The following is a 25685-nucleotide window of genomic DNA, read 5'->3' as shown; positions in this document are numbered from 1 at the left end:
CCCCCCTCCGCCGCCGGTGCGCCCCCAAAAAGAGTCCGTGCCAGGCTAGGGTGCGGCTTTATTGGTGCCGGGGAAGGGTCAAACGCGGCCCGTTCTCACTCCCGCGCCGTCGGCTCCGTCCTCACCGGCTCTGGTTCAGCCCCGTCAGGTTCTTGATCTGTGGGGCGGAGGCAGAAGGGTTTAAGTACCGGTGCCCCGGGGGGAGAAACCGCGCTCCCCAGGGCACGGACGCCTTTGCCCAGCCCTGGGGGTTTCAGCGCTGCTGGGCAGCGACTGTCGCTCCTGAAGAGGCCACGGGGGTGAAGAGGGGAGGGCTGTGAGTTTGGGAGCTGAGAGGTGGGGGCGAAAGGCACCATCTCTGGTCAGAGGACAGGGGTGAATGCAAATGGGTTGGGGAAAGATCATCCCAGATCCAGCCGCAGGCATCCTGCTGACCTGAACCTGCTCCCGAGCTCAGAGGGGTCCAGCTTGGTTTTATTTCTGTAGCCACACTGACCCAACAGTGAATTTAAGCCTCTGAGGCATTCAGCTTGCTCCTCTGTTTTGCAGAGACCTGGAGAGCTCAGCACACCTGTACAGCTGCTGCACCTCAGACATAACAGGTCTGGACTGCCCCTAATAGTTAATTGTACTGGGATGATTTTGCCATAAAACCAGCTGGCTGCAACCCACCCCCCTTCAGAATCTGTCAGCTCTTCCCGTTTATCTGTGCAGTGGATCTGCTGCACAGACGGGCTAGAACTCTGGTAACAGGACACATCTTGGATCCAAACTGCAGAGAGCAGTGTGTTCATGTACAAGAGCACAAACAGAGCTCGGCGATTTCTCTGGTGGAGAATCCTTTTGGCATGTGCAGGTGTGAAAGAAGAGAGAGGCTGAGAAATGCTAAAGATATAAAACAATTCTACTGTAACTGCAGGGGGAAAGAAGTGGGAGAATTTATCAAGAACTGCTTCATATGGTAAAAATTATTTCTAATTTATGCTCCAGCCTGTTTGTCTTGTACAGGTAAGCACAAGCAAAACGTATTTCTGATAACACGGAAATCACTTTGCTGCTAAATGCAATGGGAGTTATCCAAAAATAGAATCACAGGGAGGTCCTAGAGCCCTTCAAAAATCATTCCTGTGTGCACAAAGTATTGTTTTGTATCACAGATGTGCAGCTCCCCCTGCACGGACACAGAGCAGTCCAGGATGCTACCATGAAGTGAATGAATCCTTGGAAGGACGCTGCAGTCAACTGAAACAGGTTGTGAAATTCACCCTGCTGTGGCTCAGGGACAGATGCCACATCCTGTGTGTCCATGCGGGCACAGACCTTCCGTCAAGATCTCCAGCGCAGGGACTGCCAGAGGAAGAGATCTCATGACAAGTGACAGAAAACAGTGGTATTTATTCTGATCACCTGTCTCTCATCCCTAAACCTCACCCTGCAGCTTCAGACTTAGTGTTTTATGCTCTGTTACAAGCTCTTTCACCACAAAACAGTGAACTGACACCAAACTATCCAGAAAACCATCCTTCCATGTAGTTAAGTTATGAAAGACAATCTTTTTCATGTTGTCCTCTAGATCTCGGAGGAAAACAACATGCTGACATTCAGCATGGAAGGGAATAGAAACAATTCTCATAGAGTCCTCCTGGTTTCAGCATTACTTACAGTAACTGCAGCTCCCATCAGGCCCTGGACAAGTGCTTCTCCGGTTGACTGTACCTAGGAGACATAAGGAGAACATGGCCTTTTGTTTTTCTTCGGCAGTTACAGTTGTGGCCACACAAACACAGAGATGTCATGCACAACAAATATGTATTTCCCACAGAAAAGGCGCTGACAGAAGCCAAAGTACTGCAGACAATTGATAGCCAAATAAGGAACATGTAAGTGATTTCCTGGGAATGTCTCCCAGCCATCAGGCCAGCCTGACAAAGAGGGAGCCTACCTGTCAGAAAATATATAAGCATTTATTGATGTTGAATATTTATTGATGTTGATTGTTATACAATCACCCATCAGTACCAGGTGTGTGTTCTGCATGATCAAAAAGCCAGGTCTGGCTGCATCCAGATTTGGGGAGAAGTGGGACACACTGCACATATACCTTGCATGTCACGTTACCTGATTAGCTGTATTGCCCATGTTAATGGCGTCAGCTACTCTGTTTTCCAGGAAGCGCCAAGTGTCCTCAAAGTCAGGGGATGAATCCTGCATCATCACCAGTTCAGTGGTGTTGTAGACGCCAGTGAGCACCGCCCGGCGAGTGTACCAGTTAAACTGCAAGGGTATGAAATGAGAGAGAGAGAGGAAGGTGTGACCCAAATGCAGATCAAGAATGCAGCTCACGAAAGCAGAACAGAGAACAGCAAAGGAAAATAGCATAGCGACGGCACATTCCTTCCCCGCTTAAACCATGTAACTCGCCTCCGTGATGCAGTGGGCCGCCAGCCAACACCGACATCTGACAGCACAGCTGCTCCTGTGGCACCAGACAGAGGTCACAAGTATGATGTCTAAAACTGTTGAATAAAATCCCCACTGCCTGCTTCTGGTTGCACGCAGGCACCTGCAGCAGGTAGTAAGGAACTCTCCCTTGCTCAGTGAGCCTGTGTGCACCATGCAAGAGTTCACCTCTGCATTACAGACTGCTAGCAGGCAATGCAAAGCTCCGAGTCTAGATCTGATTAGATGAGAAATGGCTATATTTAGTACTGAACTTGAGCTGCAGTTTGCACCAAATACAAGCATGAAGAAAGGGACTGAACAGAGGACAGAACTACACAGCACAGCTGATACACCATTCCCAAATCCTGTCATTGAAGTCTCAGTACTGCCTGCTCAGTCATTAAATGCATCAGCACACTGCTGGCAGCAATGCTGTAGGATGCATTACAACAGTAGCTTACACAATGCAAAGTTGCACAAATAACTCAAACTCTTCAGTATTTCCAGTTGCATCACTGGCAGCCAAAATAGATAAACATTTTTAAAAAATGAGTCTTCAACTTCATTTGCTGCTATTACAGTGATTAAGACATGTGGGTACCTGGAAAAAAATCGTGGTTGTTCCATTCATGATTACAAAGCAAGAGAGAAATGAAAACACCAGGCTTGATTTTGAAAACAACAGCTGGCTCACAAGCTCTGCTGTCTGCACCAAGACCTGCAAGCTTTGACAAGGGGAGAAACATGAGAGATTCTGCCACTTGCAGCTGCATCTCTCAGGTGCCTGAGACCAAACTGTTTATGTTGATTCTCCTTCTGCTCCAAAGAAAACACCTGGAGGGGTGTCTGAGGCATGGGTACTCTGCTGAGCTGCTGGCTCTGTGAAGAGAGCTCCACTGCAAGTGACATTAAACCCCTTTACTGGGAAAGAAGGAATGGAGTCATCATCACAGCTTCCCAAGAAAACTCTTGTCACTGGTGAGAAGGTGCAAACACAAGACAAACTGCAAAACCTCTTCTACTCCCTGCATTGGTGAGGAGGCTTTAGGTGCAGCTCAGCGCAGACACTCACTCTAATGTGTCAATTTGACTTTCATAACCCATAAGGGACTTTTAAGTTCTCTTCTGGTTTATTCCTTTAATTTTTACATCACCTTATTTATTTTTCACAGCAGTAGCTTCTCTTTTATACTCAGATAAAAGCAGCTTATTAAAGTAGTTTGTTAAAACGGTTCATCTGGAACAGGCTGCCCAGGGAAGTGGAGTCACCATCCCTGGAGGTACTTAAAAGACATGTAGACGTGGCACTTAGGGACATGGTTTAGTGGTGGCCTTGACAGCGTTGGGTTTAGAGTTGGACTCAATGATCTTAAAGTTCTTTCCCAACCTAAATGATTCTATGATCTATGATTTAGCTTTTCCCATCTCTCCTGTGTCTATATGAATTAAATTATTAATTGCTTAAATTGAAGTTATAATTTTCTTTTATTTCCTGCCAGTAAGATGAAAGCTTTAATAAGCTACGGGTATTTTTAGGTAAATTATGGTTTTCAAGTCAAATCTGTAAATGCTACTGCTGGTGGAAGAGACAGCTACTTTGACAGAGATGCTGCTCACTCACTGAATACTGGATCAACTTCTTAGTCTCAAAATCTCAACAATTTTGTCTGTGTCTTCAAAAAAAAAAAAGTACTTAAAAGAGTCTAGGAAAGTAGGTCCTTTTATTTTGCACTAATCCCATTGACACTAATTTGCATTTATAGTCCTACTGGCTCCTAAGTTTCTTTGGAAATTAGACTGTAGCTTATAAAGACCCTTGGGTACTTCTGAAAATGTCTTCCTCGTTCAACAAATGGATTGTTTCAAGAGAGACACGGCCCAGCATCTACTTCAACCTGTCATTTTGCTGAAGTACCGAGGGGCAGAACCAGCCGTTCTGCAAAGCACAGAGACTTACGTCTGTAGACTGGTCTCCAGCATAGTGCCATATATCATCAATCATGCTGGTGAGGAGGTTGAGGCTGGCAGGGATGTTATGCGGGAGCAAGAGGATGCTCACAGCCTGCGAAGGAAACGCACAGATAAATAGGAGAGTCAAAGAGTGAAGGACATAGCATTAAAGCAGACCAACAATGCTGTGTTATCTTTTTCGTGTTGCTGTTGACTTGCCTCCAGCTTCCAGGGATAAGTCTTCCCAGCTCTTTTTCAGCTAGCACTGGTCTGTCCTACCAGCAGGATTTGTGGGGAATGCAGAGTCTGGCAGCCGAGCTCAGGACTCAGCCAGTACTGGACCCCAAAACTCTCTGTTCGGCTCAAAGGCCACAGTGTCGTTTCTCCCGAGCTCCTCTCCAGGCACAGAAACGCAGCACAGGCCGAGCTGACTCACACTGTGCTGTGCCCCTACGGGCAGGGAGTCAAACCTCTCATTTCTCTGAATTTGACTTTGAACTCAAAGCAGCTACCAAGGGCAGAACAGCCAGACATAATGGCCCTACTGGGATCCTGAAGCCTTTGAACATAACAACACAATACCAGGAGAGTCACAAACCAGCCACATCCTTCACAAGTTATGCTAATCTGGAACAAAAACAAGAATTCTGTCTTCTCTTTCTACAAAGCACACTGAATTCAGCTGCTCAAAGGCTAGAGTGATTCTGGACAATGTAGGCTGACTTTGTGGCAATCTTTGCAACTGAAGGTTGGGAGCTCTTTGCTCATTTCTGAGGCCACAATTCAATTCCCTTCTCACCCTGGGAAGAAAGGCTTGAGACTTAAATCTGAATTTTGAAGCTGGGAGCCCCCTCAGTTCACAGATCTATCCTCAAGTTGCCAAGGGTTTGTCATCTGCACACTAGGCAGGCAGTTTCTTGCAAGAAAGCGGTAGTTCTGCATTTCCAGGTATCAGATGATACCAGTGTGACAGGAACAATGCTGCAAGGAGCCTGACTTGCAGTGATGCTGCCAACTGGGCTGCACAGAGACACAGGTTATCCCTAGGGATCCCAGATGGGAGGAGAGAGCAATGGAGGTTTGCCTTTCCCAAACTGCAAGAAATAGTTGTTCTTAGGACATCTTTAATTGCCGTCTTCCAAGGGTGCTCTCCTCTGGAATGGTATGAACCATGTGAAACCAGAGAGGGTTTTACAACCTTTACTACCTTGAACTAGTCTGGTGGAGAGATTATGCTGAAGGCCACAGTGTGTTTAAAATACACACAAACACACACACACACACAAAAATCTCGATACTAATTTTATACCTGGGGCCATTTCTCAATATATGGAATCAGCATCCTCAGTCTGGCTTGCACAGCATCTCTCAGGAATTGATCTAGAGGCTTCTTCCTGGATGAGGAAAACAAAACACAAATATGAAGAACATCCAAGTTAGACTCCATTCTCAACTTGAAGATTGATATCTTGCCCATCTCAGCAATAGATGCAAAGTATTATGTATCCTCATGCTTCCGGTCCAACTCCATGTCTGGGAAGGTGCCTTTATTTGAGTAAATTATATTTTTTACTTAAAGTATCTGTGTCCCAGGTGGCCCCTCTCTCTCTGTCCAGTCCCCAGAGTCTGCCAAGAAAGATGTCTTTTCATACCCAATACTCACTCTGCTTCACCCAGCTGCACTTGTTTTTGTTCCTGCTCCAGCAGCTCAGTCAGCTTGGTGTTGCACTGAGACACAAAGTGCAGGATCAGTTCACTGCCATCATTCTGAAACATCCCTGCGGAAGCAGCAGAGAGACCCAGGGTCTGCAGGTAAGAAAGGAAAAGCACAGACTGGGTGATACACAGCTAAGCAAGATCCACCTAGGAAATAGGTTGTATTTATTTCATTAACAAAGTTATACAAATTTAAACAAAGCAATGCTGCATTACAAAGTGCTTTCTGTACATGTTTTCCTCTCTTTAGGATCACTATATTGTGCCTTGGTTTAAGTCTGACTGGGTTATCCTGCAGTAGCTGGGACACATTTCTGCCCGGTGCCATTTGCTGACTAGGGTGCATCGCCCAAGAGTATGTGGGGGAAGCATGCAGCCCTGGCTTTCTTTGGACTTCAGTTCCATCCAGTTTTCAAGCGGTTTGTTGCTTCTCTCCCCACATACCTTGGCTCCCTCTGCAATGGCTTCTGCAGTCCAGCCATGTTCAGGCACAAACTCCAGCGCTGCTGTGAGGATTCGATGCTGCAGCTGCTCCTCGCTCTCATAGTCCTCAGACTCCTGGCCGCCCTGGCCAGTATAACTATGAGAAGGTATTGTCACAGTGAGGGGAACGTCACCATCAAACATCAGCAACCTGGCCTCTGCCACTCACTCTCTGCCACCACTCGTGCAGACACGCTTTGAGATCTGCTCAGTATAAATCTTGTCTCCTCCTGTAAAATCCTTCCCTTTCCAGAAAAAGGATTCCTAATGAACCTTTGGCATGAGAGGAGAAGAGAAAAATACGGGAGGGTTCAATCTAGGTGCCTACCTGGAGACCAATCAGCCTCAGATTCCCCCTCCTTTAAAAAAAAGCTAAACGAGCAGCTTTTCCAACAGGGGCTTTATAGTTATAGGCATATGGACAACATACTGTCCATATTTTAAGTAGGTTTACACAAAAATCCAGAAGCGAAGGCTTGCGCTGTGCAGACCAGAGAGGTTCCCTCTTGAAAGCAAGTCCCATCCCATCTCCATGGCAGACAGTGGAATTCACACTGTCACAGCAAACCAGCTCTTCAGCTGCTGAAGTCTGAGTCTCCATTAACTTTGGATCTCGTTGTCTCCAAGCTTCAGATGCGAGTTTCAGGAAAGCAAAGCTTTCCAATCCCACCGTCAGCAGGACAGTGCTAGAAACAGCTAGTGAGTTACCTGGGGCGAGGGCCCTGAGATTCCTGTTCGGGCTGTTGATCAGTTGGATGTGAATCAAACTGCTGCTGAGAGGAAGATGCCAACGGCTCCTTGTGCTGCTCGTCAGAGACTCTCCTCAGCACAGCCGAGGCCTGGAGAGCACGCTGTGGTACAGAGAGCTGGTACCTGAGTGCTGAAACAGAAACCAAGAGAGTCAGGTGTCTCCTTCCACCAACAGGAAGCACAGAAAATCAAGGTGAAGATGAGAGTTGTAGTAAACACAGCTGAGAACAACAGAAATTTGTAGAGACAGTCTTTTTTTTTTTTTTTTACACTTCCAAGAAGCGCCTGTATCAGCCGAGCTCACATCTACTTGATGAAAATAAAGTGAAAATGTTTTATGAGGAAATGAACCGTGCAGATGGCACGTATTGCAGACAGAAGAGTTTCCCAATCTTGCACTGGAAACCAGGCACTGGACCATGCTCTGACTCCCCTGCAGCACGCCCTCTCTCCTTTTCTGTCCCCAGCAAAGAAACAAGTTAGAGGAACACACCGACCCGTGAGCTCGGGGCGAGAGGCGACTAATACTGTGGAGAGCGAGCGGTCTTAACACATATAACTTGCTGATCACAGCGTGTGTTTCTCAGATGACTCAAAGGCAATGCAGCTTCAATTACAGCTGCTCTGTGAGAATTTTTAATTTATTTGCAGTGAGGTTTGGTGTTTGTTTTTTTTTTTTTTAATAAGCTGAGGCCACATGGCCCACACTTTAAAAAAACACCACCAAACACCCCCCATCCCTAAGACCAACCCCCCTCCTGGTTCCTTCACACCTCGCAGCTTCACGGCCAGGGAGCTGTGTGGGGCTGGCAGGGGCCAAAGGGGTCTCCTCACTCCAGGCCCTGCTCAGCCTCCTTCACCCAGGCACCGCACTCCCCAAAGAGACCCTCATGGGCCGGGCTGCACCCTCCAGCCCCCCAGGGCCCAGAGCCACCGGTGTCAGGCAGGCCTTGGCCCGGCTCCACAGCCCAAGACTGAGCCTGAGCACAAACCTAAACCTGGGCCTGCCCCGCAGCCCCGTGCCGCCCCCTGGCGGCGCCTCGCCTCTGCCCTTCACCTCACCTTCCCGCCCCGCCCGCTCCGGCCCCGCCCCACCCGCCGCGCGCACGGCACGGGCGCGAGCACAGACACGGGCACGAGCACGCACTCCCCCCGCCCAGACGCGCCCCCCGCCCCCTCACCCGCGCGGCCCCGCCACAGCCGCCAGCCCGCCCGCCGCAGGCTGCCCGCCGCTGCCGCCGCCATCTTGGAAGCGGGCAGGGGGCGATGACGTCACGAGGGCAGGACGCGGCGGTGACGGCGTCAGATCGAGACGAGACGACGCGGGGCGGACGCGTCCGAAGGTGAGTGCGGGCGGGCCGGGGGCTCGGAGCCTGTTCCGCGACCCCTCCTGGCTCCTCAGCGCGGGGGCAGGCGGGCGGTGGGAGGCGCTTCCCGCCTTGGCCAACACTCTCTTTTTTTCCCTCAGAAAGGCTCTGCCGAGGCCTCGTGTGGGGCGGCCGCCGCGTGGGGGCGGGGCGGGCAGGGTTTCTGTGTGAAATTGCTGCACCTGCCTTGTTCCCGGCCCGGTCCCTGAGCGGTGCGTTCTGCCGCTCTTTGGGGTGTTTCAGACGCGGCCGGTGCGCCCGCGGCCTCGGGCCGGTCCCGGCCCGCCCGGAGCTGCGGGTCGCGCAGGAGGCCCGAGCTTAAAGTTGTGACGTGCTACACGCGGTAGTTTTTCAATCTGTTGAAGCTGGAAACCCCCAGTATTGTTTAAAGCCCGTTCCTTGTCCTGTTGCGGGCGGTCATGTTCCTCGAGGACGGTTAAACGTGTGTGACATTAAGATAAGGCCCCCTCGCCACCCATCGCCAGGGCCCAGTCTGCCCCGGTGTAGCCCTCTGGCCTCCCTGGCAGGCTGGGGGAACAGGAGGAGCCTTGGTGGGGTGGAGAAGAGAATCATAGAATGTCCTGAGCTGGAAGGGACCCACAAGGTTCATCGAGTCCAGCTCCTGCCCCTGCATATGACAGCCCCGCAGTTCACACCATGTCTGAGGGTGTCATCTGTTGTTTCTTGAACACTGTCAGGCTTGGGGCCGTGGCAGCTCCCTGCAGAGCTTGTTCTAGTGCTCCAGCACCCTCTGGGTGAAGAACCTTTTCCTAATGTCCAACCTAAACCTCTCCTGGCTCGCTGTCCTCACTGAGTCCCCGCCAACCCAGCGCTCAGGTGCTTGAACAAGCCAGGTCATTGTCATCCAGGGCTGGAGATACTTAAAATGATACTTAAAAATACTTTCCTTTTAAATAAATTCCACCTTCTACTAGAAAATATAGAGAGTAAAATATCTTCAGCCCTGCCTCCAGCATCCCATTAGAGCTTGACTGTGTGTTCTTTGACAGTAACTCCCAGCCTTTACACTGACTGAAGGCAGATGTAACGTCATGTCTTGGAGGGCTACGGTAGCTTCCTACTGCCTTTGAGTCTCAAGGGATTGATGGACGCTGTTGTTGTTGCTCTGAGTGATCTTGAAATGTCACAACCTGCCTGTTCTGAGAGGAAGGTGTGACTTTGGATTTATTTTTTTCCACGTTAGCCTAGCAGCTTAGGTATCTTTTGAGGTTTTCAACTTTCTTCCTGGGAAGGGTGACTCTTCAATGGGATTAATGTGGGTGTTTGCTAGTGCTCCTATCTGTTGTAGTTGCTTAGCTTGCGCTGCATATGCATTCAAGGCCAGCTGTGAGGTGCTCTAACCTGTAGTGCACATCCAAGATCTTCCAGTCTGTACCTGGTTGGCGCTGTGGGCTGTGTTAGAGCCATTTCCTACCAGAGTAGCTCAGACAAGGTGCAGAGTTCTCCCATTCTGAACTTCTTTTCCCTTCCTCTTTCCTTGTAATTGCTCACCCAGTGCCACCAATGAAAAGAGCTGAAAGAGCCTCTATCTAGAATGCTGGAAATGCCCAAAGTTACTTTTTTTTTTTTTTTCATGTACTGCAGAAGCAAACTCTGCTAGGTCATGTCCTGAGTAGGAGAGACAGAACAGTGGTTAATGTCAAATATTTGTCACTAGTCTGTAAATCCTGAAATCCTGTGTATGTCTTTATTCAAATCTTTAAGAAAAGCAGGTGAGTTTGGGTTGGTTATTTTGTTTTGTTTTATTTTTTAAGCATGGCTTACAGTCTCCCTTTAAAACTAGTCTCTGAACTGAAGAGAAACTGAATTATGCCCTTAGGCGTAGCTATTTCTTAATGTCATGTTAACGGTCAGCTTGTGGGAACTCCGTGCTGCCTGTGTCCAGAAAATAATCCACATTTATTAAAACAAGTCGATGCTCTGTGATGAAGTCCCAATCCACAGAAGTTCATGCTGTGCTTGGCACTTACCCTGCCCCTCTGTCTGCCCTGACCCATTCGTCTCTGCCACTGTCAGGTTTGTTGCTGCTGCGGAAATGGGGGAGTTTGGAATCACACCAGGCCAGCGTGTGGCTGTCATCTGGGACAGCTCCTCGCCTGTTGAAGCCTTGAAGGATTTGGTGGATAAAATTCAGACGCTGGTGGGAGCTGATAATCGTGTTGCAGTGGAAAACATAAACCAACTGTTTCAGTGTAAGAATGAGCTTAATTTTTCGGTGTTTCTTTTAAAGGGAGGGCGTGCATCTGTTGCGTGAGCTGATTTGTAAGTCAGCATTCAGAACAATAGCACCTACTGCTAACTCTTATCACTGGCAGTAGAGCAAAGTAAGTGAGATACCCTGGTCATGCTTCATACGACTGGGATCTTTAATCAGTTATTGCTGTTGTAAGCAAGTGTGAGGGTTGAGGAGGGAGGTGGTACTGATGTATTAAGCAAAGTTCTGTGTGTATATTGGTAAAATTGTACCATCTTCCTCTTTCTTTCTTTTCAGCGGCTCACAGGGAGTCCAGTTTCGATGTAATTCTCTCTGGTGTGGTACCAGGCAGTACTGCTCAGCACAGTGCAGAGGTACTGGCAGAAATAGCTCGGATACTTAAGCCGGGGGGCCGTGTCCTCCTGAAAGAACCAGTCATTACAGAATCAGGTGAGAGAATCCACATCAGCCTTGCTTTCATGGCAACACAGCAGTTCATGTGAGCATTAGGCTGAGATGGAAAGCACAGGAACCCTGACTGATGTTCAGAGATTTTAGTTCTCCTGACACACTAACCTGAATACCAAGGGTTTTGTCCTGTGTTTAAGCTGGTATCAGTCAGAAATATTTGCAGTCACTCTCCTACTACCGAAAGTGCTGGATAGGCCTGTTCCTAAACTATGTTGAGAAGCTCAGTGGACTCTGGTCTCTTCCTAGGGCATGTAATGTTAAATAGTTACAGATGATGTGTTTCTGAGAAGCTTCTGAAGTGATTTTAAGAACAGGTGACAAATGCTGAGAGAGGCTGTCCCAGAAGCCAGCTGAGAAATAGTTATTCAGAAAAGGTAGAAGTGTTTGGGCTAAGTTTTAAGAGTAAAGACAGAGTACCTGCCATGGGACAGCTGGAGGAACACACAAGGTGAACACACGATTATTCCTCTTTCTTATACTCGACCTTACTGGCACAGGGAGCTGGTTCAGGATAGAAGTGGGAAATAATATGCCACTAGATAAGAACAGAAGCATTTATGCTGACAGTGTTTCTGGTGGCACAATATGCAGTGCTGAAAATGGTGATGTAAGTGCCAGCAGAAACACTTACTTCAGGTTGGGAAGACTGGCTGATGCTTTGAAGCTGGCAGTGGCTGTGTGGTACAAGTGGTACCTTAGGGGCAGGGGGGAACACTTCTGGGTCAGAGTAAAGAACATGCAAAGTCTGGAGGGCAAGAGATTTCTTTTTTCTAAAGTCCCATCTGACAGGCTGGAATTTGGTGGACTTGGAATAAAGTGCAAGCAGGACTAGTGAGAGAAGGTGAATGGATTCTGTTCAGCACAATTCTGTACCCAGGCAAATAAGCCTGTAATGAGTTTCTGATTAAACAGTGATTGTAATAATTTTTGCCTATGAGAACAAGGATCTTGAATGTTACATTTCTGAATGTAAAGTTCATTTAGGAGTCCACGTTTTGAAAACTTCATGAGGTGTTTGTTTTAACATGTGAAAATGTTTTGAGTGATTTTGTTTGGATTTTGGAGTGTTGTGGGGATTTTTGTTGTTGTTGTTGTTTTTCTTTTCTTGGTGGGTGTTAATTGGGTTGAGGAAAGTTTTGGCATATATAAAACAGATCTGGAGCTAGAATGGCTTGTGATGCCAGGTTGTTATTTTAATGAACAGACTACTTACGTTCTTTGTGGTTTGTTCCTGCTGTCAGCTAGAAAGGGCCCAGTTTGAAAGCAGAATTTTTTCTTGAGTGCTTCCTTCTAAAGCTCCTGCTCTCCCAGGCTCCTGTGACCTCTGTTCTTGTTCTTCCCTCCTCCTAGCTCCTACTTTTGTGTCTTTCAGAAAACAACAGCAGAATCAAGACAGCAGCCAAACTCCCCACAGCTCTGACTCTCTCTGGGCTGGTGGAAGTGAAGGAGGTATGTACATACTAACCGCTTTCAGAAACTCCCTCATGCAGTTACCTTGAAATGTAGGTGACGATTCCTGAAGACTTCTGGGTGACAAGGTGTTTAGGTACCCTGGTTTACTGTAAATGGGCACCGCCTGCCACAAACTTTAGTTACCGCAAATACAGTGTTTTCTTTAAGACTGAAAATACCAGTTGTCTATGATCACTGGAATGCTGGACTGGGTGCTGAAATAAGAGGTTCTATATGAGTTTAACCTAAAATCTTCCACTGCAGCTGCAAAAGGAAGCGTTGACACCAGAGGAGGCCCAGTCGGTCCAAGAGCATTTTGGCTACCAAGGCAATGACCTTGTCATTGCTCAGATAGAAGGCAGGAAGCCAAATTTTGAAGTGGGATCCTCAAGTCAGCTCAAACTTTCCTTTGCCAAGAAACCTGGTCCTTCAGGTAAGGAGTGGTGCATGCTAAACATCTGGATTCCCTGCCTCTTGAGTGGCAAGTGTCCCTTGAAACAGAGAGGCAGCTCCGGGGTAGGGAGTACTACAGTAACCTATGAAGTCTGACCTTCCAAAGTTGTTTGAAATCTGTTTGCTGGGAGTAGATGAGGCGAAGGCTGGAATAACTACTGTTTCTTCCTTTGTTTTGGCTCCAGGAAAACCCCCAGTGGACCCAGCCACTGCCAAGATGTGGACGCTGTCTGCCAATGATACGAACGATGAAGAGATGGTATCTGGTTTTATTTGTGAGGCTTCGCTGTTGTTCCTTCTCTCTCCTCTCCTTTCCTACTCTAAGTAGTTTCAGTCGTGCCTCTTGGGAAGCTTTACAACTCCAGAGGTAGAAACCATCCCCAGGGCAGAATAATCTCATCTACTATGTAAGGTCTTGAGAGCCAGGGGTGTAGTGAGGGTGGAGAGGAGACAGGGATAAGAGGACACAGCTGCAGCTCTCAAATGCTGATGCTATCGATAGCACCATTTTGTTGAACATAACACCACAGTGTCATTCCCAACTGCCAAATCAGTTTCCTGCATGTTATCTTCCGTGCTATGTTTTCAGGATCTTCTGGACTCCGATGAGCTGCTGGATTCAGAGGATTTGAAAAAGCCAGATCCATTGTCCCTCAGAGCTCCATCCTGCAAAGAAATGGGCAAAAAGAAAGCATGCAAGAACTGGTCAGTGCTGGGATTAGTGTTTTGGTGAACCTTTCAACTGTAACATTAAACCCTTAGAGTAGGGTGGGTTTTAAAAAGATCGTAGACACTTTGCTGTTGTTCAGAGCATAATTGTCTTGGGTCGTGTCCCTTGCTATCTTAACTATTTGAATGTATATCCAAATACAATGAGAATTGGCTAGCCACACCAAAACTGCTACAATTTACCACACTGCTATGATCAACTGCACAGTTTGTGCAGCCTTCACTAAAACCCTGGTTTCTCAGATTTCAAGGACAAATTGCACACAGAGTAAGTGCTGTAGAGTCATTTCCCACGTCTCAGGAGTGTGTTTCTGCACTTGTTAAACAAACCATGGTGTTGAAGGGCAAAGTGAAGAGCATGAGAATCCCAGAGATAGCTGTGTCGTGTGATACAGTGAGGGCAGTTGGGTGTGAGTAGGGCTGGCACGAGTGTTAGTGACTCATGACCTTTAAGCAGAAAGATGCAGGTGACTTCTCTATTTTCCTGCAGCACGTGTGGCCTGGCTGAAGAGCTGGAACAAGAGAAGAAGAGCTCACAGCCCAAATCTGCCTGTGGAAATGTAAATAGTCATTTTTGTTTCTATACTGTGGTTTGCAGGATATGATTTATATCTAAGAAATGTGTTCTCTAGTGATTGCTCCCTGAGCTGGTTTACTGCTTCCGAACACTGCTTGTGCAGCTTCTGCAGAGCCTCAGCCTGCTGCTCTGTACCCATCTGCTCTGTACCAGTGCGTGCTGTCTGCTCCAGCACCAGTGCTGCCCTTGTAGGAGTCAAGAGGGAAGAGCAAAACTTTGCCTCCCTGCTCATGCCTAACGAGTGATCTGCTCAGACAGGATCACCCTGTGGGAGCCCCAGGGGAGCTGGTGGCGGTTACGGGGCTGCCCAAGCCCAGCTTGCGGCCATGCCCACATGCACTGGGAGGGGTGGAAATTCGCCTCTTCCACGTGAGCACAGTGCCCTGCAACGCTCTGCTAATCACGCTAACCAGGCATGTGTTGAGAGGAGGCAGAAGGGAAGTGGTTTCTGTTCTGATAGATGCTGTGGAACATGCCATCTCTTGAGCTGGAAAAAATGTATCACAGGAGGAGAGAACTGAAATTTGCCCCTCATTACAGAAGGTGCTTTTCTTTCTCTTGCCAGTGCTACCTGGGGGATGCGTTCCGCTGCGCCAGCTGCCCGTACCTGGGGATGCCTGCCTTCAAGCCTGGGGAGAAGATTCTCCTGAAAGAGAACCAGCTGCATGATGCATAACAAAGATGTCTTTGGATGTCCTGCAAAGGACTCCTCTGCTTTTTCATCAGCCTGAGGTTCTTCCTGCAGTCCTCCTCATCCTCTCAACCTCATGTTCTCTGGCCAATACTCTTTGTGGAGAGGGACATGGTGGGCACTGACACTGCTGTGCGCTCATCACTTGTAACCTGCCTGATCATCTTTGGTGACAAAGTGGTCTCATATGTATTTGACTCCATGTTATGCCTTGTTTTAGCTGGTTTGACTTGATACTGGCGCGCTGGCTGTCACAGCGTGTCCCACCAGCAGAGGGAAGTGGAATCAAGTGTCAGACTGACTTCTTGCATGTGGCAGGGACAGGTACTTCCCCACGCCCATGTTGTGCAACTCTAATTTGTCTTGATTAATCAGCAGCTGTGGCTCAGCTCTCAGGGTGACACTGGGCTCCTGCTCTCTTTGAAATTTGAACCTGCAGTTCCTTACCAGGTGAAGGTGGCTCAGCAGCTCCCGTTGCAAGTCAGGAGCAGTGAGTACACCTAGCAGTATGTACTCATAGCAGCCTACATGAACTCCTTGGTCTGGCAGGCATGATGAATTTCCAAGTGTTTCAGGAGTCTGCTGTTGATATCCCCTGCCCCTGTCTATTTACATCAAAATAATAAAGATTCACTTGAACTGAGAAAACTCTTGTCCCTAAGGCAGGGAGCAGATTAAACAAGATCTGCCCTGTCCTCCCACGCCTTTCTGTCCAATGAGCTGACAACACAAGGCCAATCTGAGATTGTCGCCTCTCTTGGCAGTTTCCAAGTGAGTTACCTGCAGTGTCCAGTAAGTAAAAACATAGCAATAACTTAATTTCTAGATGATCTGTGGTCACCATCTGCTCCAGCTCTGAGATACTGACTGCTCTTTATTTATTTGCATAATTGCTCTTAGTGAAGCATCTGTGCCAGGTGCAGGATGCGGGAGCTGTTCACGTTCTGTGCCAGGCCTGCTTCTTACCCGGGGAGGGAGAGGAGGAAAGTCCAAAGCCGGTGTCTCAGCGGGGATTGCTTTGTCTGGAGCTCTTGCTCTACAGGATGTGACTGCTTGTTTTTTTTTTATGCTACCTGGGTTACACATTAAACTCATGGAGGGAGCTGGGATGAAAGGCTGTTCTGTTCTTGAAATAAAGTGACCAACAGTAAAGTGTTTAAGACTGATATTATTAGTGTTCTAAGTGCATCTTCTACTCAGCCTCAGTGATTTCTGGATCTGTTTAAATGTTGGGCTACATCCTGGAGTTCTCCATAAATTGTTCCACTGAAAACATGACCCGCATACACGATGCCCACTGGAAATAACAAAAGCGAGCTGCCTAGATTAACATTGTTATTCAGTCTATCAGACAGGGGCTTTCTCTGGGTTGAGTAAGGAGCAGAAGGCTGGCAGGGAGAGAAGAGAGTGAGCCCTGGAGGTGTGCAAAGCGTCCTGTGCCCTCTGCAGAGCAGGAAATAAACCTCTCCTTGTGCCTGGCCTGGACATCCCTAGAGCTTCAGAGGTGTTAAAGTCCAATGAACTTGCCAGCAGAAATACAATTAATCACCCAATGAATGAATTACCATTTTCTCACAGCGAAGTGAGGTCAATGCCTTCCTCAGCCTGAACTATTTTTTTCCCTCAGTGTCTTCACCTTCTGACTCTTCTGGTCTCTCCTCTTCTTCTCTTTCTCCACTTCCTTCCACCTCTCTGTTCTTTGCATAATTATCTTCTGTTTTCTCTCTTCTCTCTGCTGGCCTCTCTCCTTCTCTCTTTTGCACCATCCAACTATACTACAGTCCTCCCCACTACCACACATCCCCATCCTTTCCTGTTCCTCCTCATCTGCTCCTGGGCTTGCATTTTCTTTTGCCCTTTGCTCATTCTGGGTTTTCCCACTGTGCGCTGGGTCACATCCCTGTTCTTTCCCACGTGGATTCCTGTTGTTCCCCCACTGGGTAGGAGTGTGGTGGAGGCTTGGGGACCACATCAAGCAGCAGCTCCTGGGAAGATGCAGAGACCTCCCCAGCTGCACCTCCTTTCTTCCATGGAAGCTGAGTAGCTCCTTCATGCTCTCCTCAGGTGCTGGCTGCTAGGATTCTCTAAAAAAATAATACAATAATAATAATAAAAAAAGAAACACCACGGAACTGGCAGAAGCAGCACTTCTGTTTCTTCACCTGACTCAGGCTTCTTCTGTGCAGTGGGCAGAGCTTGTGTGGCAGTAAGGACATTCCTGTGCTCCTGCTACAGAAACCCATTACAGATGTCTCACCCACCTGCCTTGAGCACACATGGGGACCTCTCTACAGAGGTGGCACGTACGCGTTTGGGGCAATGAGGGCATTGTGTTTATTATCGCTTTATCCTCATGTGCTTGTTTAACCGCTTCTGATAGCATCTTTCTGAGAACTGAAATTCAGAGGCTCAGCCCTGGCCATAGCTGCTTCATGTTTTTGAAAACAGTGGATGGATAAAGACACTGCCCCCACCCTTCCTGTCTGCGATTGCAAAAACCCCCAAGACCTTGTCTCAGCTGGTTCCCCAAACAGTTGTGGCTGCTTCACCTCTTGTTCACTCATGTAGCTACTCAAAGACTCTCTCACGGCTTCTTTCCTGGTTCCTTGTTAAAAATATTATCCCAGATGTGAGCCCCACTAACCTTGGGCATAAGGGACGATGCAAAAACGGCACTATGAACATCCCAGCTTTCTCTACATCATCGATTAATGACTCTTTTGTGGGGAAGCAATGTGCTTTACTTCTCCTTCTCCTTCCTCTTCTTTTTAGGGCATGTAAGCAAATGCAGAGCCTTCCACAGCCCTTTTTAGTCTGACCCTTAAGATCACCAAGATCAACCATTAACCTAACACAGCCAAGTCCACCACTAAACCAGGTCCCTAAATGCCACAAGATGGTGACTCCACCACTGCCCTGGGCAGCCTGTTCCAGTGCCTCACAACCCTTTTTGGGAAGAAATTTTCCTAATATTAAATCTGAACCTTCCCTGGTGCAACTTGAGGCCTTTTCTTCTCGTCCTATCACTTGTGACTTGGGAGAAGAGACCAACACCTTCCATGCTACAACCTCCTTTCAGGTAGTTGTAGACAGTGATAAGGTCTCCCCTCAGCCTCCTTTTCTCCAGGCTGAACAGCCCCAGCTCCCTCAGCTGCTCCTCATCACACTTGTGCTCCAGACCCTTCACCAGCTTCCTCACCCTTCTCTGAACTCTCTCCAGCACCTCAATGTCTTTCCTGTAGTGAGGGGCCCAAAACTGAACACAGAATTCCATGTGGGGCCTCAGCAGTGCCGAGTATAGGGGGATGATCTCTGCCCTGGTCCTGCTGGCCACACTATTCCTGATACAAGCCAGGATGCTCTTGGCCTTTTTGGCCACCTGGGCACACTGCTGGCTCATGTTCAGCTGGCTGTTGACATAAAAGTGGCCAGTAGACACCCCACTGATGCCCTGTTGGATTTATGTCCCACCCCAGCCTCCCTGGCTGCCCCAGCACCATGTCAGGAAGGTGTGAGATGGCTGCCCTCACATCCCATCCAGGTGCAAGCAATGGGTTTCTTGTCATGAGGATGGGGTGGGAGCCATGGCTGAGCGGTGTCTGCTCTAAGACAAATGCCATGGATCTCTGGCCATGAAGTTTGGAAACAGCCCCCCAGGAGCAAAGGGCAGTGTGATGTTCCAGATCTTCCATCTTGCTTCCTTTCCGCAGCCAGGAGGAGACCTGGCACACCACCTTCAAACCTCAGTTCCTCCTTCAGCTCCATCAGGAGCTGCTGCTGAGGTTTTGGCTGCATTTCATACCTGCCTGTTTAACTTAAGCCTTCCCTTTCCAAGCCAGGGCAGCCCAGGGATCGTCTTCCTCCTCCATGGTTGCAGGTACCCAGGAGGAGACTGGTGAGGATGTCCTGCAGTTTAGTGGAGCCTGGTTCTGCTTTGCATCCCTGGGCAGCACTTCCCTGGCAACCTTGATGCCTCTATGAACCTCTCCAGTTCAACAGTTTGACCCTCGCACCCCACCCCCTTTTGCACTGGTTGCCCTCCCCACATATTTGGGATTTTTTCCCAAATTTTTCCTTTTCCATAGCCCTTGCCTGTGTCCTCCTGGCCTCATGTGACCTGAGCTCTGGTCCCAGGGCACTGGGAGCTCCACCACCACTGATCTGGGGACATCTCCCATGGGTAGCTGCTCTGACACTGGACTGTGGAGAAACCAGAAAATCTCCATGGCTGGGTGACTATTCCTGCTGGACTTCAGCTGGGTTTCCATCAGCAGCACAGAACTGGAAACACTGAGGGTAAAAGGGCAAAAGACCACTTTTTTTTTTACTTTTTTTTTCCTAAATTACAGGAAAGCTCTACATGCACAAGGACACCCATCCAATCCTGGTATGAAGCAGATCCACGTGGATCACTGCGGCAGCAGCCGCGTTGCACCTCTGCGAAGCAAATGACTCTTTCCCATCCTTGCTCCTTGTGTTTCAAGCCAGTGAACCAGAGCAAGGTCAACCCACATGACACCAGGTGCCTGCTCCAGCGAAAACCCAGAAAACTCCTCCAGGACTTTTCCAGTGCCAAGAGGAGCTTCTCATGGCCACCCCACCCAGCATGTCCAGCACTAAGGGGACACCGAATGCTTCGTGGACCATGGTGGCCGCGCAGTGCACAGACATTGCTGAAACACAGTGCAAGTTGCTAGAAGTGCCCATTGATGACCTGAGGCCATGAAAGGAGTTGCTGAGGCTCGGTGCTGCTTGGAGCTGCGGAAAGGCAAAGGGAAAACCGTCTGGAAGAGCTCTGTCCTCACCTTGAAAGATGGCATCTTCCAGGGGAACGCAAAGCACAGTGGTGCAGCCGTTTGGGGATAAATAGGTGGCTTTGGTCACCAAGATTGCAGTTCCATATGAGCTGATGCCTAGTTTTTTGGGGCTGAAGACCCAGATGGACATACAATAAGCTGCTTGTCCCTCCTTTCTCCCTCATTTGCCACCTCCTTCAGGGGAGACATCCACTCCTGCATCAGCAGCACCAGCATCCCCGCTCTTCTGCTGTTGTTGCAATGGTTTGATTTCGGTGTAAATAATGTCAGAAGAGGCAGGTTTAGTCCCCTTCTTTTCGAACTTCAGGTTGGCATAGGTCAGGTCCTCGGTCCCTGTCACTGGGGCTGCCTGCAGGGGAGAGAACAATGAGCACAGCCCTGGCTTTCCCTTCTGCCTCTCCCGTGCTAATATTTTTCCACTGGCACAACTATTTGTACTTATCCAGCTTGCTCAGAGGTGTCACCTATTCAGGAGCTCATAAGCCCCTACTTAATAGGAATTAGTAAGTGTTTAGGACCACGTTTTCCAAAAGCAAAGCTGATTTTCTTCTGAAATCCTTTAAATGGGTATTCGACAGCCAGTGGTTTGGTTTTTGTTTGTTTGATTTTTGTACAGGGAGAAGGAAACAATATGTGCAAAGCCCTCCCTGGCTTACCGTGCTGAGCTGATTTTCCTCTGCCACTTGCCTGCTTGTGAGCTTTCCTGATAAAAGAAACGTAGTTTAAATAGTAGTTAAAATAATTATAATTATTTTAAATGAAGAAAACATCTGCTTTGGTCCTGCTTTTGTTGCAGGAAAGGATGGGGCTCAGCGGCTGGCTGGCTCTGAAGATGGCCAAGGGGCAGGAGGGGTTAGCAAGGATTTAAAAGCCTTTGGAGGGGCTGGAGAAGATCTCTGAGCTGGACACTTCTGGAAATGTGGTGATGTGCAAGACCTGTTTCACTTTCACCATGGCTTGTGCTATAACTGGACCCTGAGCAGCAGCTGGCCAGAGGGAAGGGAGCGGGTGAACCTTCTCCCCAGCCCGGGACAGCTTGTCCAGGAGGACAGACTCATGCAGGGAACACCGAGTGAGCAGGAGCAGTAGGATATCAAAGATGGACATCTCCCAAGCCCTGGCATGTCCAGACAAGGTGAGGAGGAGATGCTGACTGGCTCCCACAGGAGATGGGGGCTCGGCACAGGCTCAGCCTTACCTTTTCTGTTCCTTCTGCGCTGCCACAGCAGAAAGCAAATTATTGGCATGTAAAGAAGTGTCCCGACCGCTAAGCCGAAGATGATACACAAGGGGTAGTAGAGTCCTGGACACAAAGCTATAAGAGACACTTGTGAGCTGCCATCCCCCCGTGCAGGGACACATGTTGCCATTGCCTCCTTCAGGGGCAATAGTTCTTTTACAAACTTGGGCTTCCAGACCCCAAATCACCCACACAGCCCCAGGGTGCTGACAAAATCCAGTGGGGAACGGTCTCCAAAAACTCTTCTAAACTCAGCCAGGGGGTTGGTCAGAGAATCAGATTCCCCATTCCTGGAGGCATTCAAGACCAGGCTGGACGGGGCTCTGAACAACCTGAGCTGGTGAAGATGTCCCTGCTCACGGCAGGGGTTGGACTGGATGAGCTTTGAAGGTCCTTTCCAACCCAAACTGTTCTATGATTCTATGACCAGAGCCCTTCCCATTATCACAGCCTCTGATCCGCTGGTGCCCACTCCAGTTTGCCAGCAGCTCCCACCCACTCACAGGAAAACATTCGGATGTGTTTCCCCTTTTGCTGCTCCTCTTTCTCCCTGAGGACACTTCCTGCCCCCAACCCTTGCAGCCATGGCACTGTGGAGACTCACCTGTCCAGGTCTCCTTCTCAGTGACATTGCTCTGAAGTGCCCCAGGGTCACAGGCTGGAAGACAGAAACACAGGTGAGAAATAGCAGAGGACACCATGCTCCCTGCTCTGCTTTGGGGCAGAAACCTGGACCCCCCAGCCCTGGTCGTCCTGCTCCTGCTACCACAGCTCCAGCCATCTCAGCATTCAGCTGATGTGCTGCAGCTGGAGTACGCGGCAGGTCGTGTTTCAAGAACATGATGGCCAAGCAGCTCCGTGGTGGGATGGATCTGCCAAAAGGCCTGTGCTGGGTCAGTCCCTGCAGTGCCTGTGATGCTTTAAGGGGAAATGGCGTGAAGCAGTCACAGGAAATGTTCATTGTAGCATCATTATCTGCTTGTTCATCACCCACATGAAAATGTAAATGGTGTCACTTACTGGGAACTGCCTCTTGGGTGCCATTTCCAGTGTCTGTCGAGTTTATTCTTGTGACGAACACCCTGCACACACCTTGTCCCACGCTGGCTACACTCTCGTCAGAACTGGTGAGTTCGGTGCAGTTTTCTCCCAGAGCCACGGGAGAGTACTTCACATGTACTACGAGATTCTCTGACCAAATCTTGAACAAGCAATCCATGGGGATGTCTGACTCTTCTGGCTGTGTGACTTTCCCTGGAGGAAACAAAAATATAAGCAATAAGTGAAATATAAGTCATATATATGACCTTGCAGGGGTCATATCCTACTGGCATGTGTTGCTCATGGGAGACACAGTGAAGTAACTGTCCTTTCCTCCAGCAGCTGGTGCTCTTTTCCAAATCTGGCTGCTAAATGTTCCTCAACATTGAACATGGAAACATTGCACATTGATTAGTGCCGCCCAACACTGTGCAGTGCACAACCATTGCTCTGTTTCAGAAAGGACTGAAAATGGGAGAATCAGGGGGAAGACATCTCCTCCTCCTCCTCCTGCAACCTAGGCAGAAGGGTCTTCTGGCACCCAAGCAGGACGTGCCACCGAGGCCACAGGCTCTGGCTCCACCATTTCATGGAGCATGAGGTGGGACTGAGAGGTGAGCTGTGGGGAAATGGTCAGCCCTAGAGAAGCAAAGAAAACATAGTAGACCCCATCCCATCCCCTCATGCTCACCCTGGGGCTGGTGGGCTTGTTTGTCTTACCAGGATTCTGGCCAGAATATCTGGTCCCTGTGCTCTTTATCCTGCATGCGTACGTTCCTGTATGTGCTTTGTTCAAATTGTGGAAGATGAGCTGGGCAGAATGCTCTTCCATCTCACTTTCGTTCTGCTTTCCTTCATTGTTTTGGGTGATATTGAACCACTTCACCTCCCCAGTGGTGCTGTTCAGGAGCAGGCACTGCAGGATGACATCTAACCCTACCAGCACATCAATCGTAGCTGAAGTCTGGTGAGTGAGTCCTGCCGAAACAAAAGAAAACAAAACCAAACCAAAACAATGACCACGGAGGGCTGGGTTGGTGGTAAGGAATATCCACATCCTCCACATGGAGCTGACCCCCTGTGCAGTCGTCAGGCTTGTGAGCATCTATTTACTTCCCCAGCCCCTGACTGTTTTCTTTCCTTGCTGCTGAAGGCAACGTGGTTCAAAACCCCAGAACCTAAAGCTGAGTCCCCATGGGCAGAGCCCGCAGCCTGGGCACGGGCACTTGCAGGGGGGGAACCCCTCTGCAAGGCACATGGTGAGGTGCTGGTGTAGGGGTGGAGATTAAATGCTGCAAGATGGGAGGAAAAAGCAGCAGCAGCCACATCCCAAACCTACTGCAGGTGAATGCAAAGACGGGAGAGTTCCGAGCAGAGCTGAGGGCATGGGGGGACTCACCAGCAGGCAGCCAGGCAAGGAGCAGCAGGGGCAGCAAGCCACCGGCCAGCTGGACATCCATCCCCTCCTCCCACCTTGTGGTGATGATGCTGGGTGCCTGGTGGGATCGGCTGGAGGTTCCCGCCTCTCTCCGCAGCCTGAGGGTCGCTGCTCGGCCGGGGCGAGCTGCAGCCCTGCCCGAAGGTTCCCTCTCGCCGGGCAGCCAGGCAGTTCACCCTGCACTCACAGGCTTCCCCTCACTTCCCCTTCTCTTGCTTCAGCCTGATTTTTATCTCCTCTCTTCACTGTTTAGATTCCTCCTGCAGTTTCATCCTGGCCACGTGTCCTCGATCCTGAGACAAACTCAAATCAAGCAGCCGAGCACCACTGATGACCATTTCCCAGTATTTTATGTCACAGCCCAGTAGCTCCTGTGTCACTGGCATGGGGAGCAAAAGGGAAAGGGGTTTCCCCAGTTTCCTGCAGCTCCGCCTCCCTGTGCCACCCAAATCTGCTCAGGGGACCTTGGAGAAAGCAATGTTGCTGTCACGGCGGGTTGATGGGGTGATGTCCACCCCATTTGGTGTGCTGGCTGAGGCTGGTTTGGGATCTACATACTCTGCCCTCCCCCAGACACTGAGGACCACTGCGGTTTGACACGGGAAGGGCTTGCTCAGAGCTTTCTGGTTGCCCACATGTGGGATGTGCAAGCCCCAGCCAGGCAGGGACCCCTGCAGGCCCCTGATACCTTCGGCTGCAAGAATGTGCTTTCCTCCCCAGAGCTGCGTTGACCAGGCCAGCTACGGCTTTTGTCACCACTGCCACCGAAGGGACGTGGGCAGCACAGGCAGTGGGCACAGGCCCCTCTGTACCCACAGCCTCCATGGGTGTAACATCTGCTGCCCATACCACCCCTCCTCCTCTTTCGTGCTTAGAGCAAAACCTGCTCCCATTTGCCATTTCTTCCCCTTTAGTTTCCTGTCAGCATTTCCAGTAAGCACGTCCTGGCCTCATTTTGAAGCTGGACCTCACATCCTCTCTTCTGCAAAGGCAAACCCACACGTCTGCATGTTACATGAGTCCCCATCACCACCCGCCTCATCCCACCTTCTCTGCCCCCTTCTTCCCATCCCTATTTTCTCCCGATTTCCTGAGATGATGCAGGTTGGGGGTTCATAACCACAGCCCTCCCCAAAACAATGTGGAGAGCTGTATCCTACTGGGACCATCTTCTATCACCATTGAGCGTGGTCTCAACACCACCTCCAGTGCAGCATGGGGAGCAGCAGAGCCTGCCCCACCGGGGTGCTCGCAAGGCAAAGACCAAAGGAAGGTTGCAGAAAGCAAGTGATGGTGGAAATTTGGGAACACTGGCATGCCCCTGGGCTGATCCTATACCTCTCCACATAGCAGGTGTGCTCCCAGAGTCTCATGGGCATCTATGGAGGGAGACGGCAGAGTCCTAGACACTTGGCTTTGGCTGCACCTCTCCGCACCCCAGGTCTCCCTCGGAGCCCCCGTGCCAGACACACACAGCCCAGCCACATGCATCTTCTGGGGGATAAGGGTCTTTGCTGGAGCTTTTCTCCACTTGCCAGTGGAACCTCCTGGCTGAAGCACAGCTGAGGTCCCATCTGACAGGAGGGTCATAAAATGAAACTCCTGTGGTACAAGATCCACAAGAATGACAGGTGAAACTCTGTCTCTCTTGCTCTCCTCTCTGGACTTCTTAATCTATGCTCTTTCTGATGTTCAGTTCCTCTCTGCACTCAAGCCTTCCTCTCCTCCTGCCTTATGACTTCACAACGACACGTACTTGTTGCTTCCTTCCCTTTAATTTCTCTTCTAGTTCTCACGTTCACTGGCACTGAAGAAGCCAATCAGACACAAGGTGAACTCCTTTGCATCCTCCT

The 25685-nt window shown here is 49.5% G+C and overlaps 4 protein-coding genes across 5 annotated transcripts in view; 1 reads left to right on the top strand and 3 right to left on the bottom strand.

Moving 5' to 3' along the window:
* POLR2C (RNA polymerase II subunit C) overlaps window positions 1-25685 on the bottom strand; it is a 210199-nt gene that overhangs the window by 7072 nt on the left and 177442 nt on the right. The gene's annotated exons all lie outside the window — the stretch shown is intronic.
* On the bottom strand, window positions 42-8665 carry COQ9 (coenzyme Q9). Its single transcript, XM_082063111.1, has 9 exons — window positions 8523-8665; window positions 7300-7471; window positions 6553-6688; window positions 6056-6198; window positions 5702-5786; window positions 4400-4504; window positions 2119-2274; window positions 1663-1716; window positions 42-157 (listed from the first exon to the last, which is right to left on the bottom strand). Exons 1-9 carry the CDS (start codon window positions 8584-8586, stop codon window positions 122-124), a joined length of 951 nt encoding a protein of 316 aa, XP_081919237.1. The 5' UTR covers window positions 8587-8665; the 3' UTR covers window positions 42-121.
* CIAPIN1 (cytokine induced apoptosis inhibitor 1) lies at window positions 8554-16462 on the top strand. The gene is made up of 9 exons (XM_082063110.1): window positions 8554-8684; window positions 10746-10921; window positions 11221-11373; window positions 12767-12843; window positions 13111-13279; window positions 13485-13558; window positions 13889-14004; window positions 14519-14588; window positions 15171-16462. The coding sequence occupies exons 1-9, from the start codon at window positions 8608-8610 to the stop codon at window positions 15279-15281; spliced, it is 1023 nt and encodes a 340-aa protein (XP_081919236.1). The 5' UTR covers window positions 8554-8607; the 3' UTR covers window positions 15282-16462.
* LOC309444711 (uncharacterized protein) lies at window positions 19603-24217 on the bottom strand. 2 transcript variants are annotated; one of them, XM_082062770.1, is made up of 7 exons: window positions 23790-24217; window positions 23115-23372; window positions 22374-22607; window positions 21958-22011; window positions 21312-21428; window positions 20770-20816; window positions 19603-20462 (listed from the first exon to the last, which is right to left on the bottom strand). In XM_082062770.1, the coding sequence occupies exons 1-7, from the start codon at window positions 23848-23850 to the stop codon at window positions 20274-20276; spliced, it is 960 nt and encodes a 319-aa protein (XP_081918896.1). In that variant the 5' UTR covers window positions 23851-24217; the 3' UTR covers window positions 19603-20273. The 2 variants fall into 2 exon arrangements, with proteins under 2 accessions (XP_081918896.1, XP_081918895.1); XM_082062769.1 differs by having other exon boundaries at window positions 23794-24215.

The sequence above is a fragment of the Streptopelia decaocto genome (genome assembly GCF_964273445.1).
Source record: "Streptopelia decaocto genome assembly, chromosome: 11".
NCBI lineage: Eukaryota > Metazoa > Chordata > Aves > Columbiformes > Columbidae > Streptopelia > Streptopelia decaocto.
Note: the sequence above shows the minus strand (reverse complement) of the source record. Positions and strands in the feature narration are given on the sequence as shown.